At 46.5% G+C, this 14,410-nt stretch overlaps 1 protein-coding gene across 1 annotated transcript; it reads left to right on the plus strand.

The window, feature by feature from the left end:
• Positions 1-12,271: 12,271 nt before the first annotated feature.
• On the plus strand, positions 12,272-14,174 carry MYB60 (myb domain protein 60). The gene is made up of 3 exons (XM_077391518.1): positions 12,272-12,474; positions 12,949-13,078; positions 13,337-14,174. Exons 1-3 carry the CDS (start codon positions 12,342-12,344, stop codon positions 13,962-13,964), a joined length of 891 nt encoding a protein of 296 aa, XP_077247633.1. The 5' UTR covers positions 12,272-12,341; the 3' UTR covers positions 13,965-14,174.
• The last annotated feature ends 236 nt before the right edge of the window (positions 14,175-14,410 follow it).

The raw sequence follows: 14,410 nt of genomic DNA on the forward strand, positions 1-14,410 counted from the left end.
AAGATCGGCCGGCGGCTCTTCCTCCTCCCTCTCTCTGTTTTCTTTCTTGAATTTTTTTTTTTGCAAAAATGGGGCCTTCTCTCTCTAAACCCTAGTTTGATGATATATAAGGGAAAATGATGAATTTTCTTCCCCCCCATCCTCCATGGACAACCACCATCTAATGCATTTTAACTACTCTTTTCCTCGATAGGGGGGGTGCCTGGGAAGCAATGGGACTAATATTTTGAGTTTTGTTACTGCATTTGGGGTTAGTAGTGGCACACCCTTTGGTTCTATAAACCACCCCCTCCTACTTTAGATAAGGGAAATGATAACAGCACAGCCAAGATTTGATAATCACACCAATTTAGCTCGTCTTGTCTGCCATTTCTCACTCGATTTCCGAAAATTTTGCGGGCGCATTCCTTGGGGTTATGTCAATCTTTTGGGAGTTTCGCACCAACTAATGAATACAATGGATTGGTAAAAACTCAGGTTCTCTGCTCATTTGGACCCACTTTCTCAAAATTTTATTCAACTTCATGAGTTTTATTCGACTTTGGGGATTTTAGGGCCTTGTCAAAATGGGGTGTCTACAGCTCGTGACGGGGCTTTTGTAGGCCCAAAGTTATGCCAGGAAGATGCTGCAGTACATAGTCGAGGATGAGTCCGAGATCGGCGCTTTCGAGGAGACCGTCTGCAAGCTGAGTGAGGACCTCGAGAGGGTTCGAGCCGAAAAGGCGGCGCTCGACGACACCGTCCAGAACCTTCAGGGGCAACTTAAGATGTCTGAGGATGGGAGGAACCGGGCGGAAGACAACTTGGTGGTGGCCCGAGTGACGCATGCTGAGGAGCTCGTGAAAGCGCGAGATGAATGGCGTGGTTCGGAGGAGTTTTTTAGGGCCGCGGCCGCATTCAGTGTTGACATCGAGATAGAGGCTTTCATTGAATGTCGGCGGCGCATTCGTGGTGTCGACCCCTCATTTCCTTTGGAGAAGTTGGTGCATGATGCTGAGGGTGCTGTTTTGGCGGATCTTTTGCAGGTGGTAGCAGATGCCACGGGGCCGGTCGAGGATCCGGTGGCGGCCCCGAATGTCTCTACTGTCGCTGAGGCCTCCGCAGGGGGCCAATGAGGACGCTCTTTGAACTTTGAACTCTATCTCTTTTTTTGTAATAACACTCTAACTCTATTTCGTTTGGGACCAAGGTGCCTGGTCTGTAATAACACTTTGAACTCTATCTCTTTTTTTGTTGGGGGGGGGGGGGCCTGAGAAGGAAGGCTCGTTTGCCTCCTGCATTTTTATGTGATGCTACGTGGGGTGGTTGAGCTCTTTTGCAGGTTTCTCTTGGATGTATTGTTGTTGGCCTCTAGTTGCGTTGGCAAGAATACCTCTAGTGCGCAGGGCGTCGCCTTAGGGCATCTTGTTTGTGAAAGGGTCATCTTCCTCTCGAGTGATCAGTTCGGAGTTGATGGGCCCTGCCTGCCCTTTAGAAAGGATGGGTCTTTTTTCTTTTCATGGGGAGCGTCTTAGGGTATTTTCGGGGGGATCAACCTAGATGTTACCTCTGTCCCACTCCCTGTTTACTTTCGGTCCCAAATGTGTCGAGGGCCGGAAAGTGGAGATGCGCATAGCTCGGGTGGGAACGCTACTTCATTGATTGCAAAAGGGGATACATGGCTTTGTGCTAAAAATAACAAAAAGAAAACAAACAAAGCATACATAGTAACTTAAAAGAAAGCACATTTCCTACCCTTTCTTTTCACTGATAAAACTTTCGGAGGTTGTCCATGTTCCAGCTTCGGTGGACCGGGGTCTCGTCGAGGTGCTCGAGCTGGTAGGCTACAGGGCAGAGCACTCGAGCAACCTTGTAGGGTCCTTCCCATTTAGGCATGAGTTTTCCGGAGTTTCGAGGGTCGGATACCTCCGCTCGTCGTAGTACTAGGTTCCCGGGTTTTACTGAACTCTTCTTTACGCGGGAGTTGTAGTATCGTGCCACCTTTTGTTGGTAAGTGGCGGTCCGGAGGAGGGCTCGCTCTCTTTTCTCTAGTACGAGGTCGAGAGCGTTCCGGAGGAGCTCGGAATTTTCATGCTCGTCTAGTTTTCCGTGCGGAAGTTGGAGAGGCCGATCTCTACTGGAATGACCGCTTCGACCCCTAAGGTTAAACAAAAAGGGGACACCCCTGTTGTGGCCCGGGGTGTCGTTCGGTACGCCCAGAGGACGCTGGGGAGCGCTTCTACCCAGCACTTTTCGGCTTCTCCCAATCGCTTCTTGAGACTCTAGAGTAGGATCCTGTTAGTTACCTCCACCTACCCGTAGGCCTGAGGGTGCGCTACGTAGGCGAGTCGGTGCTCGATGCTCAGATTGTCGCAGAACTTGCCGAACTCAGCACTTGCGAACTGGGGTCCGTTGTCTGTTACGAGGACTTTGGGAATGCCGAAGCGGCAAACCACGTCATGATAGAAAAAAATTTATGTTGCCTTAGAGTTTGGTCTCGCTACGGCTTTAACTTCGACCCACTTGGTGAAATAATCGATGGCGACGTATAGCATCGTATGCCCCCCCGAGGCCTTCGGGAATGACCCGAGCAGGTCCATGCCCCACATGGCAAAAGGCAGCAACCCTGCCACCGAGGTGTAGGAGGTGGCTGGTCGATGGGGGGTGGTGGCGAATTTCTAGCAGGGACTGTTCTTTTTGACGAATTCCTGGGCGTCTCTGAGAATCGTAGGCCAAAAATAGCCATGCCTTACGATCTTCTGGGCTAGGGTCCTCTCGCCTCCGTGGTCTCTGCAAATCTCCTCGTGCACCTCTCGTAGTGCGTAGTCCGACTCGGAGGGTACCAGGCATCAGAGGTACGGCCATGTGTACGACCGTTTGTATAGCTTGGGCCGGTGGAGCACGTAGTGGGCGGCCTTTGCGGTTAGACGTTGGGCCTCCAGTTTGTTCTCGGGCAGTATTCCGTCCTTAAGGTACCGTACTATGGGATCCATCGAGTTGGGCCCTGGTGGAATTTCCAAGATTTGCACCTCCTCGATGCTGGGGTGAAGCAGTATTTCTGTGAGCACGGTACCAAAGTCATGGGTTTCTTCGGAGGCCATTTTGGACAGGGCGTCTGCGCGATCGTTCATGCCTCGCGGTACTTGGAGAATCTCGACTTCCCCCATCCCTTTCAGCTTTTTCCTTACCTTCTGGAGGTACCTTTTCATCCTGAGTTCCTTGGCCTCATATGGCTCCGTTCACTTGCTCGACCACCAGTTGCGAATAGCTGTAGATTCTTAACTTCCTCGTGCCTAGCTCCGCGGCCAGACTCAGCCCTACCAATAAGGCCTCGTATTCAGCCTCGTTATTGGAGGCTTTGAAGTCTAGTCGGAGGCCGTACTCTGCTATGAATCCATCTGGGCCCTGGAGGACCAATCCTGCCCCGCATCCTACTTTACTTGCCGAGCCGTCCATGTGCAAGGTCCAGTGGGTCTCGTTGTCTTCTTCCGGCGACTCGGGCCCGCTGCGCCCGCCTTCGTGGGTCGTTTGCCCACTGGGGGCCCTGGTTTCCTCCCTTGCTGCTGGTTCTACGGCTGGGGCGGTGAATTCGACTATGAAGTCGGAGAGGATCTAGGATTTGATGGCCAGCCTTGGTCAGACCTGTATGTCAAATTCCCCTAACTCGACGGCCCAGCGTACCATTCTACCCGACGTCTCCGGTCTTTGTAGAATTTTTCTGAGGGGTTGGTCAGTCAAGAGTATTATGGGGTGGGCCTGGAAGTAGGGGCAGAGCTTCCGAGCGACGCTGACGACTGCGAGGGTGAATTTCTCTATGTCCAGGTACCGAATCTCCGCACCATGGAGGGTCTTGCTCACGTAGTACACTGGATGTTCCCGCTTGTCGTTCTGCTTAACCAGTACCGCACTTACCGCCATAGGGCTGACGGCCAAATACAAAAACAATTCTTCCCCAGGTTCGGGCTTGGCCAGCACAGGTGGTGTTTGAAGGTACTGCTTTAAGGCGTCGAAAGCTTCTTGACAAGCCGGGGCCCATTCGAACTCCAGTATGTTTTTTAGCTGCTTGAAGAAGGGCTGGCACTTTTCGGCTGACTTGGGCATAAAGAGGCTGAGGGCGGTGATCCGCCCCGCGAGTCGCTGCACCTCTACTGCCGTTGCTGGGGGCTCCATATTTAGGATGGCCTGGATTTTTTATGGGTTGGCTTCGATGCCTCTCTGGCTGACCATGAACCCTAAGAACTTTCCCGACGCTACCCCAAAGGCGCACTTTGTGGGATTGAGTTTCATCCGGGCCCGTCGCAGGGTGTCGAAGGTTTCTTGAAGGCCAGAGATGTGTTTGGGGGCTTCCAAACTCTTTACCAACATGTCATCCACCTATACTTCCATATTTCTAACTATTTGCTTCCGGAATAGTTTGTTTACGAGCCGCTGGTACATAGTCCCTGCGTTTTTCAACCCAAAAGGGCATGATAGTGTAGCAGTAGATGCCCTGGTCGGTGGTGATAAATGCAGTTTTTGGGATGTCGGGCCCGTGCATCTTTATATGGTTGTAACCAGAGAATGCGTCTAGGAAGGTGAGGAGCTCGTGTCCAGATGTGGCATCGATGAGTTGGTCTATACGTGGGAGGGCGTAGGGGTCTTTCGGGCAGGCACGGTTTAGATCTGTAAAATCTATGCAGGCTCGCCAACCCACGCTGGCCTTTTTTACCATGACCACATTGGATAGCCACTCGGGATACCGGATTCTGACAAACCCGGCTTGTAGCAACATCTTCACTTCCGCTTTGATGTGAGTTTGTCGTTCTGCCGCGAAGTTTCTTTTCTTTTGTCAGACGGGTTTGAGGGTCGGATTTACGTTCAACTTATGAACGTTCATTTTCGGAGGTATACCGGGCATGTCTAGGGCGGACCATGCGAACACATCTTTGTTGGCTCTGAGGAAACTGATCATCTGGTCTCGCAAGGCACCTTTTAGCAAGGAACCAATTCAGACCTGTTTCTCTGCTTGGTTTTTGGACATAGGGATGGAGTCTAGCTCCTCGGTGGGTTCCCCTCTTACCGCACGGGCTCGCTCTCGGGGGTCCTCGCTCCCAATCGTGAAATTTTCGGCCAGGGCGTTGCTTCCTCTCAAGCTTGCCACGTAGCATTGGCGTGCCATCATCTGCTGTCCCCGAGCTTCTCCTATCCCGGTTTGAGTAGGGAACTTCATTTTGAGGTGGGGGGTGGAGACTACTGCTCCCAAGTCTCTTAGAGCAGGGCGTCCTATGATGGCGCTGTAAGTGAAAGGAATGTCTACGACCATAAAGGTGGTCATAATGGTCTTTTGGAGGGGGTATGTTCCGAAGGATACTGGTAAGTCGATTTTGCCACTGACCTGCACTGGTGCCCCGGAGAAACCGTAGATGGAGTATTCTGCGGGCCACAGTCTTCTCTCGCCCAGCTTCATTTCTTCAAAGGTTCCAAGGTGCAGGACATTGACAGAGCTCCCCGTGTCCACCAAGATCTTTCCTATGTTGAAGTTGGCGATGATTAGCCTGACTACTAGCGTGTCATCGTGGGGAACTTGTAGCCGGTTAAGGTCTTCGGAGGAGAAAGTGATGATTTGGTCTTCTTGGGGGGTCCGTCCAGGCCCTTTTGGAGGGTATTTCTAGGGAGAGTACCCGCTCCGAGTATGCTCGTCGGCCCTCCTGCCACAGGTCCTACAGCGATGATGTTGATTTTTCCGACGATGGTGGGCGGCTGTTCGGGGGTTGGATTCTGTTGAGGTGGTTCTCCCTTGTCGGGACATTAGTGATGGCGCGCGCCGTGCCTGTTGCGGGATCAACGCCTACTGCTGCACCGGTGCCTGCTTCGTGACCTGTGCCTGCTTCTCGGCACGTCGGCAGGGATTTGGGCTTCATGCGGGCCTTCAATCGGCGCGGGGGTCTTAAGGTATTGATTTAAATGTCCCTCCTTGTCCAGTTTCACTAACTGGAGTTTGAGGTGGAAACAATGGTCGGTTTCGTGGCCGTGGTCCCCATGGAAATCACAAAACTTTCCATTGGACCGCTTCTTCGGGTCTGTGCTAATTTTCCCGGGAGGGGTCAGAAGACCTTGATCTCTTATGGCGAACAAGACAAGGGAGAGGGGGACCTTCAGGGGGGGCACTTCCCAGCCTTTCAAAGACGGGGGCGGGGTTTCGGTTTGCTTCGGCCCGTGGCCTCATGGCCCCACTGCCATCTTCCTTCCTTCTTTCCTCGGGGCCGGCTCGACTTTGCTCCCGTACGCATGCTTCCTCCGCCCGTATGAACTTGTTAGCTTTGGATTCAAGTTCCTGCAGGTCCCATGGCGGCTTGAGTGTGAGATGTAGTTTGAGATTTGGGTAGGTGGTAGTGTGTTTTAGTGCCGCGACCGCTTTTTAGACGTCGATGTTAGCAAGTTGGGCCAGCCCGCCGTTGAATTTCAGCATGAAGTCTTTCAAGGCCTTGTTTCTTCCTTGTCAGAGGGCTAAGAGGGCGTCCGCCGGATCGTGGCGGAGGCGGTTGTTGGCGAACCTTGCGGTGAACTTTCTCCCGAATTCGTGGAAAGATGCGATGGAGTCTGGCTCTAGGTGCATGTACCAGTCGTTGGCGGTCTTTTTCAGCAAGGAGGCAAAGGCTCTGCACATAAATCCGTCCGACGCGCCTCGGAGCGCCATTACCCTCCTGAAAGTTTGGAGGAACTCAAGAGGGTCTGTGCTCCCATCATAAAGACCGAATCGGGAGAGATCTATTCCTACTTCCACGGGAGTTTTTAAGATCTCTGAGGTGAACGGAGACACCGTCTCTCTTTCCCATTCGTCAAGGATGTCGTGGGCGTAAGGCTTCTTCATCTCCCATTTAACTTCTCGGATTTGTCTCTGCAGGTCGGCCAGTGAGTCTAGCCCGGGGGGCTGCGCCGAGGTTGCTACTTCTTCTACCCGCGTTGGGGGCAACTCTTGGAATCAAGTTGTCCGGATAGGAGGGCGTGGTTCAGGGTAGCTTGTCTCCCGTTATTTCGCTGGTGTCCCCCAACTGGGGGAGATAAAGGGCTATTTATCGAAGGGGAGGGCACTCGCCGGATCGGTGCTCGCCTTCGCAGGGGATGACATTCCTCTGGCGACTCCCGTCGCCTTCATCGTAAGCTTCCTTGCGATCATGCGTGGCCGGGGGCATCCCCGGGGCTGGAGGCTCTGGTGGTGGCGGCAGTCGTTGGAGTAGCTCCTGGCGGAGTTCGTTGAACATTTCCATGGTAGGGACCATTTGTGGAATGCTGGAGGCGGGCCGATAGTGGCCCGAGAGCGGCGAGTTTGGCTCCTGAGAGTTTGAGGTATGGGTTCGTGCATGCTGGGCCTGGCTCCTGGTCACTACCCCTGTTTCCTGCTGTTGGGTGTGGTTTCTCATCGTTTCGAGGCGTTCAAACTCAAAGAGTACCACGGATGGCACCAATATGATGGCATCGGAATCCGGGTCTGCGATCGCCCGGTGGATAGAGAGCCTCCGCGAGGGTCTATAACCACAAACATAGGGGTCAGGGAGGTCTGGGGTGGGTCCCGAACGACCACTTCGACACCCAAGTCAGATTCCGAACCAACGATATAAAGGATAACAAGAAAGGCTGAGGTGCAATCAGGTTTACCAAGACCAAAATTCGGGTTCTTCTTTCGGTGCACGGGTGGACGGGTCAGAGGCGACGAGTGGGAAGTGGGAGAAGAGGAGAAAAGAAATCCGGGCATCCAGCAGCTTTTTCCTTTCTCCCCAAGATTAATCTCCCTACTTCCTTTATTGTCGCCTCGCTTCTCGGGGAGTTGCTCCTTCCTTTGGGTGGCCTTGAGAGGGATGAGATGCTTTCCTCCTCCCCGGCCCTCCCCCTCCTTTTTCTCTCCCGTCGCTCCTCTCTTTATTCTTGCTTGGGAATCCTCTTAAGGGGCGCCATGCGGACCTTTCATCATTTCAGACAGAGACCACACTCGTCGGATTGGGCTACCTCCCTCTGGCGTGACGGCGCGTGTGGCTTTGGCATGTAATCTCGCCCATAATCGTGATGATGAGGTTTGTGCAGCGGGAGGGTGACACGTGGCGGGATTACATGGTCTTGTCGCTCATTAATGCCCTACTTAATTATGATTAGATTCCATCGGTGCATGGGCGACACATGGTGAGATTCGAGGATCGCATCGTATTTATGTCCCATCACTACACACATTCATTGAATGTAAGGTTTTACCCTAAGTGACCTGGGCGAAGATCTAGCCGTTGGATTATAAGTGAGTATGCTCTATCTAATGGCTATAATACCGGATATACACAAATATTGTTTATCTAGTTGCACTAAAAGTAGGGCAGTGATAAATCGACCCTAAAATCTCTCTCTCTCTCTCTCTCTCTCTCTCTCTCTCTCTCTCTCTCTCTCTCTCTCTCTCTCTCTCTCTCTGCATTGTCCTATATGGGGGTCGATTTATCACTGCCCTAAAAGTAATGTAGAAAGAGGGACGAAGAGATGAGGTGTGATGGAATTCTTCTCTCTCCCATCTCCCCATATATGCATCTTTAGTGGTGAATTAAGTATTCAACATGGAGGAGACAAGCCAAGTAGTCTCTCCGTAGTTATATCCTGGAGTAGTGGTAAGTAGTAGTTTGTTGTCAACCTCGTAGAGTAACAGTGGTGGTGTCATTACCATTATAGAGAGGGAGAAGAAAGAGAGAACAGAGGTCAATTCTAAGACTACTATAGTGAAAAACCACCTTTGCAGTTTGTAATTCGATGGCCCCATTGTGTGCTAGTGTAATGAGGAGAGAGCAAGGAGAGATCACTTGAAAGGATTTTTGACGTTCTTCTTCATCAGAATAATGACTATTACAGGTAAAAATCAAATGGAATACGACAAAAAAGGATACTGGTGACTGAGATTTAGATTATGCCCAGTTTTGATTGTTGGAATTTTCTATAAAAGATTGGAAAGGAAAAATATTTCTAAAATTTCCTACTTTTTTAACACATGAAAAAACGTAACTTCCTATTCAATTTTTTATTTTGAGGAACTTTCAATTTATGATGCCATCCTCTAAATTATTCACAACCACAGTATTGCCCTCTAAATTGAGGAAAGTAAAATTATCCATGAGAAATATATTTCATGTAATCCAGGCAGGCCTCGTGTTTTTTTGTCATGCCCTGAACCCGGCACTACGAGACGTGGCAGCGACCACATACTTATGGTCTCAGCTCCAAAAACAAGATAATATATAGTTCTCAACAGATCCATAATTCTCATACCACTTCTCATCAATAAAGTGAAATGAAGTTCGAGCTATCAAAAAAAGAAGTTTAGCGAGTCAACGACAATAGCAGATTGAGTCCTTCGGTTTCCATCTGTCGCATGTCAAACTAGCCGCAGAGGATCACTTTTTAGTAGATTTTGATTTTTGTAACCATTCACGAGGTGGCTGGTCTAACAATATTTGACAGACCATTTGCGAAATGCCTTATGCCATGGTCCGCTCGAGTGCCCAATCACATGGGTCCCACATTTTTTGTGGTGATCCAAAGCATTCATTTGCAAGGCTCTATCATAGATAGGGTGTGTACCAAAAATCAGCTCCATTGAATCATCTTAACCCCTCCAAAAGTGTAGGGCAAAAATGGGCAGATTTGTGGACAAACAGTGTCTGTCTATTTTGAGCTCCACAAATGGATGGGTTAAGATGATCCTATACCGTCCATTTGATGGGCCACAATGTAAATAGTTTGTGCCCCAAAAATCATTTCCAGAGGATGATCCTTGCCCTTCGATCTACAGAAGTTTTCATAATGGGATCTACAGAAGCTTTCATAATGTGCAGGCCCCCTCTATAGATTAGACGGTTATGATCATCCTATGGAAATGATTTTTGGGCACAACCTATTTACATTGTGGCCCATCAAATGGGTGGTTTGGATCATCATATGGTGTGGGCCTGCAGCCTAACAAAGATGGAACCAAACAAATCCCAGCATGCCACATGGCACAGGGAGGGGAGTTTCACTACTAGTTGTAGTTAACGGATGAGAGGCTATTTGTTGGCTCCATTCACGGTTCCAAACTCGGTTACCATATCATTATTCTTTTGTTTTTTAAGTTGTGATTGCGTGAATTAATGGAGAAGAGGGGCGACTTATTCGACCTAGTCTGAGTGCTTGAATGCTATAAAGGAAATAACTTCCTGGAGCTTCCCAGTGGTGTGCGAGTGTGAGACGTGTGGGCGAGGTGTTACGATTTTCTTCGACCAACATCTTTTATTATTTCGTTTATAACGTGAAAAATGGGTCAGCTGCACCAGAATATGGTGCTTCTGAGTTAACTAGATTTTACTCTCTCTCTCTCAAACACACATACGTGTACTTACGTATTTATACATGCATATTGCTAAGTCTTTGTATAAGGATACAGAATTATGTCAGGGGAAATCACAAAAATACCCATTAAATAAAGTTCCTCAACCAGAAATATCTTTTAAATAGTTATTTGAAGGAAATATCTTTTAGAGGAAAGTGTTCCTGAGCTCGAGCTCAAAAACACTTGTGGCCCCACATTTTTTGGGTGATCCAAAGTATTCATTTGGAAGGCCCTTCAATGGATAAGGTATGTACCAAAAATCAGATCAATAGGATTATCCTAACCCATTCAAAGGTGGAGGGAAAATGGACAGACACTGTGTGTCCATGTTTCTGCCCATTTTTTCCCTCCACAAATTGCAGTGTTGAGATAATCTTATAGGGCTGATTTTTGGTACACACCTTATCCATGGAAGGACCTTCCCAATTAATGCTTTGGATCACCTAAAAAATGTGGGGTAACATGTGTTTTTGAGCTCGAGCTCAGATAAGCTCATGAACACTTTCCTCTAAAAGATATTTCCTTCTTATAACTATTTACATTTGGGGTTTTCAGGGTGAGGAACTTTATTTAATGGGTATTTTTGTAATTTCTCCTGATATAATTCTGTAAAGAAATAGTAAAGAAAATAGTGTACAGATCTTTTAAGACGAAAATGATGCTCGGTAGGAATCCAATGCCACGAGTACGGTGATGGGGTCTATGAATGTTATTGGTAGATCTCAAGTATAGTCTTTTGCCTTGATCCACCTTAATCAGATGATTCTAGACCTTTGATCCAAACCACATCTTAAATATATCTTTGAGCTGTTGATTTTTGCACGTCTCAATCATGCGAACGAGATATCTCCTTTCAACGTCAGACTGGACCCATAGGGTACGGATCCTGTGATGGCCCATCAGATCAACGATTTGGATCACCAATTACATATGACACGTATCATGGTCATTTTCACTCATGAAAGAATAGAATAGATTGTCTTGCTAGTTGATCTCTTACTGAAGTTAGTCATTTGCGTAAAACGATACTCTTAATTGTTTAAGCAGAGCTAATTAGGAAGACACACTCGTGTCAAGGAGCTTTCTGACAGCCCCATATTACGCCACGTACCCAAAAAATTCATTAATAATAATTTAGATTTAAACAATAGACACATATATGTTTGAGAAAATAACAAACGTAGCCCTATTTAGGTACACATACCATGGGCTGTTTTGGACGACCTTGACACAATTGTGTCTTTGATAACATTTTCCATCGCTTTCCTCGTTTAATAGGGTTGCTAGGAGGACAAGATCATGTCACTATTTTTCTGTGGCACGGTTTGATTGTGTAGGGTCTGGTCGGCTGCCCTAGTATGTCTCGTTGTCTTTGGTCTAGTTTGATCAGTTGATCGGGCTAGTGGTGGCCCTACTTGATCAACCTATGATCTCAAAAGCGTGACATTAAGATGGACTATACCAAATTACCAAAAAAAATAAAAAAACATTAGTGAAGTGACATATTTGCGTCCTTTTTTTACTTGTGACAGCCCCCTCTAGTGTATTTATGACTACCCTTTACACCAGAGGGGGATATCCGACCTAAAAAGGGGGCGGATTTATCATTTCCGAAAAAAATAACATGGTCATGTGAATTGTTTTGGCCCTGTCTGTTTTGGACTCAAATCAGTTCTCAAAATCCTAATCTCTTTTGTTGACTCACCTATGAAGTAGGTTCTACTTTTTGGGAAAAATTGATGATTCATGTGAGTCCAAGAGAAAGAAAGCAGAAGAAATTGAGCTACTTAGCTAACTTTTGTTGTGTAAATTGACCGCTTAAAAAGTAAAAATAAAAAAAGGCGAGTGAGTCAGCGCGGTAGATCATCCGTGAAAAGTGTCCCTTCCCCAATTCATCTTCTATATAAATGCTCACATGTTTGTGGCATTATTATTAGGACTTAGGAGCAGAGAAAAACAAGAGAGGCAAAGGAATGGTGTTGAGTTAGCCATGGGAAGGCCTCCTTGCTGTGAGAAGGTTGGTATAAAAAAAGGTCCATGGACACCCGAAGAAGATATCATTTTGGTATCTTACATCCAAGAACATGGACCAGGCAATTGGAGATCAGTACCCACTAACACTGGTAAGCATCAAAAGAAAGATTATTTTTCATAGTCTGTGCTTGTCTCTCTCTTTTTAATGGATACTGAAAATTTCATCAGATACTATCTGGGTTTCTTTCTCTATTATTTTTTTTCTCAGTTGATTTGTTGAATTCCATGTTTTCTACGTCATAAATTCAGAAAATTTTAAACACAAAATAGCTTTTGGTACATCTCTTTATTATCTATTATCAGTACCTACTAAAACTGGTAATCTTCATGAGACCCAAGATTTTCAGTCTGTTTGTTTCTCTCTTTATTAATGCGTACTGGAATTTTCATAAAACACCATCTGGGTTTCTTTCTCACTTATTCTTTTCCTAGCTGATTTGTTGAATTCCATGATTTCAATGTCGTAACTTCAGAAAAATTAAAACAGATAGCTTTTTTGGTACATCTCTTTATTATTTATTGTGAACTGATTAAATCAAAGTTTCTAATCTATAAATCTATAGGATTGCTGCGATGCAGTAAAAGTTGCAGGCTTAGATGGACTAATTACCTGAGACCAGGAATCAAGCGTGGGAATTTCACTCCACATGAAGAAGGGATGATAATCCATCTCCAAGCCATGTTGGGTAACAGGTAGTTTTCTGAGATCACAATTTGTATCTCAATTATACAGACATAACCACCTCCCAAATCTATCACAGATATCAGCTAGGAAATATCTTCTAGTCAGATACGCTATGATATGGTTTGACCATATCCCAATAAAAAAATGCTGATTCTAGCTTCACTGAAAACATGGAAGCAATCAGAAAAATCTAACATAAAATCATCTCCTATTTTATTATTATTATTAATTATTATTTTATAAATTTTTTTTCTTTTCCTTCACAGATGGGCAGCCATAGCTTCATACCTTCCTCAAAGAACTGACAATGATATCAAGAACTACTGGAATACCCACTTGAAAAAGCAGATCAAAAAGTTCCCAACAGCTTTGGACAGTCACATAACATCTGATTCAAGCAGCTGTCAGTTTATTTCTAAAAGTTACAGTACAATAAGGAATAATTCAGGTATAAGTAGCCATTCCTCTGTTCTCAAGTTGAACCAAGGCTGCTCCACTTATGCTTCAAGCACAGAAAACATATCAAGACTCTTAGAAGGGTGGATGAGGACTTCTCCAAAGGCAGCTTTGAAAACAGCCCAAGAAAAGCAGCTTAGAAGCATTGAAAACAATAACATTCAGTCCACTCAAACTAAAGCTGAGCAGGAGAGCTGTGACATAATCTCACATGAAGAGCTTGAATCTCTACTTTCATTTGAGAATTTGAGTAGCGTGGCATGGGATAAATCCTCCTCTAATTCTTCACTTCATGGGTCTCAATCCACACTCACTGATGAGACCAAGATGAAATCAGAAAACAACCCTCCATTCTCTTTCCTTGAGAAGTGGCTGTTGGATGAAGCAACAAATGGACAGGTAGAAGAATTGATGGGTTTGTCTGTAGATTCCTGCTAAGCTTCAATGCTCTGATACCTTGTAATTACTAATTAGTACAAGATATGCATGTCAACAAAGAAAAAGAGGAAAATCTGTAATGAGCTCTCTGAGGGTTTAATTGTATCTTCTTAGGGGTCTAAAAGCTTGGATCTCTTTGCCAAATGTAAGATTTCAGCAACTGCTTTTGTAAGAACTATCAGAAATAAATCTTCCTTTCATGGAAAAAAATTTCATGGGTTTTGTACAAAAGTTTAACGTCCAAGAATCCATGGTACAATTTTATTTTTTTTGTGTCAAAGTTTGCAAATAGAGATGTGTACTCATGTATCTCTAAAAAAGCATCTTGGTGGCTTCTAACTTTTGTCAGGATGTGCATCAGATACAGGTGGACATAAGAAGAAGATTCTGGCATAAAAGACATCTGACACTATTACAAGAAATTTCTATGCACCATTTATTGGGAA

The sequence above is a fragment of the Tasmannia lanceolata genome, unplaced genomic scaffold (genome assembly GCF_043159265.1).
Source record: "Tasmannia lanceolata isolate RefF3 unplaced genomic scaffold, GAP_Taslan_0.1 ptg000012l, whole genome shotgun sequence".
In the NCBI taxonomy this organism is placed as follows: Eukaryota; Viridiplantae; Streptophyta; class Magnoliopsida; order Canellales; family Winteraceae; genus Tasmannia; species Tasmannia lanceolata.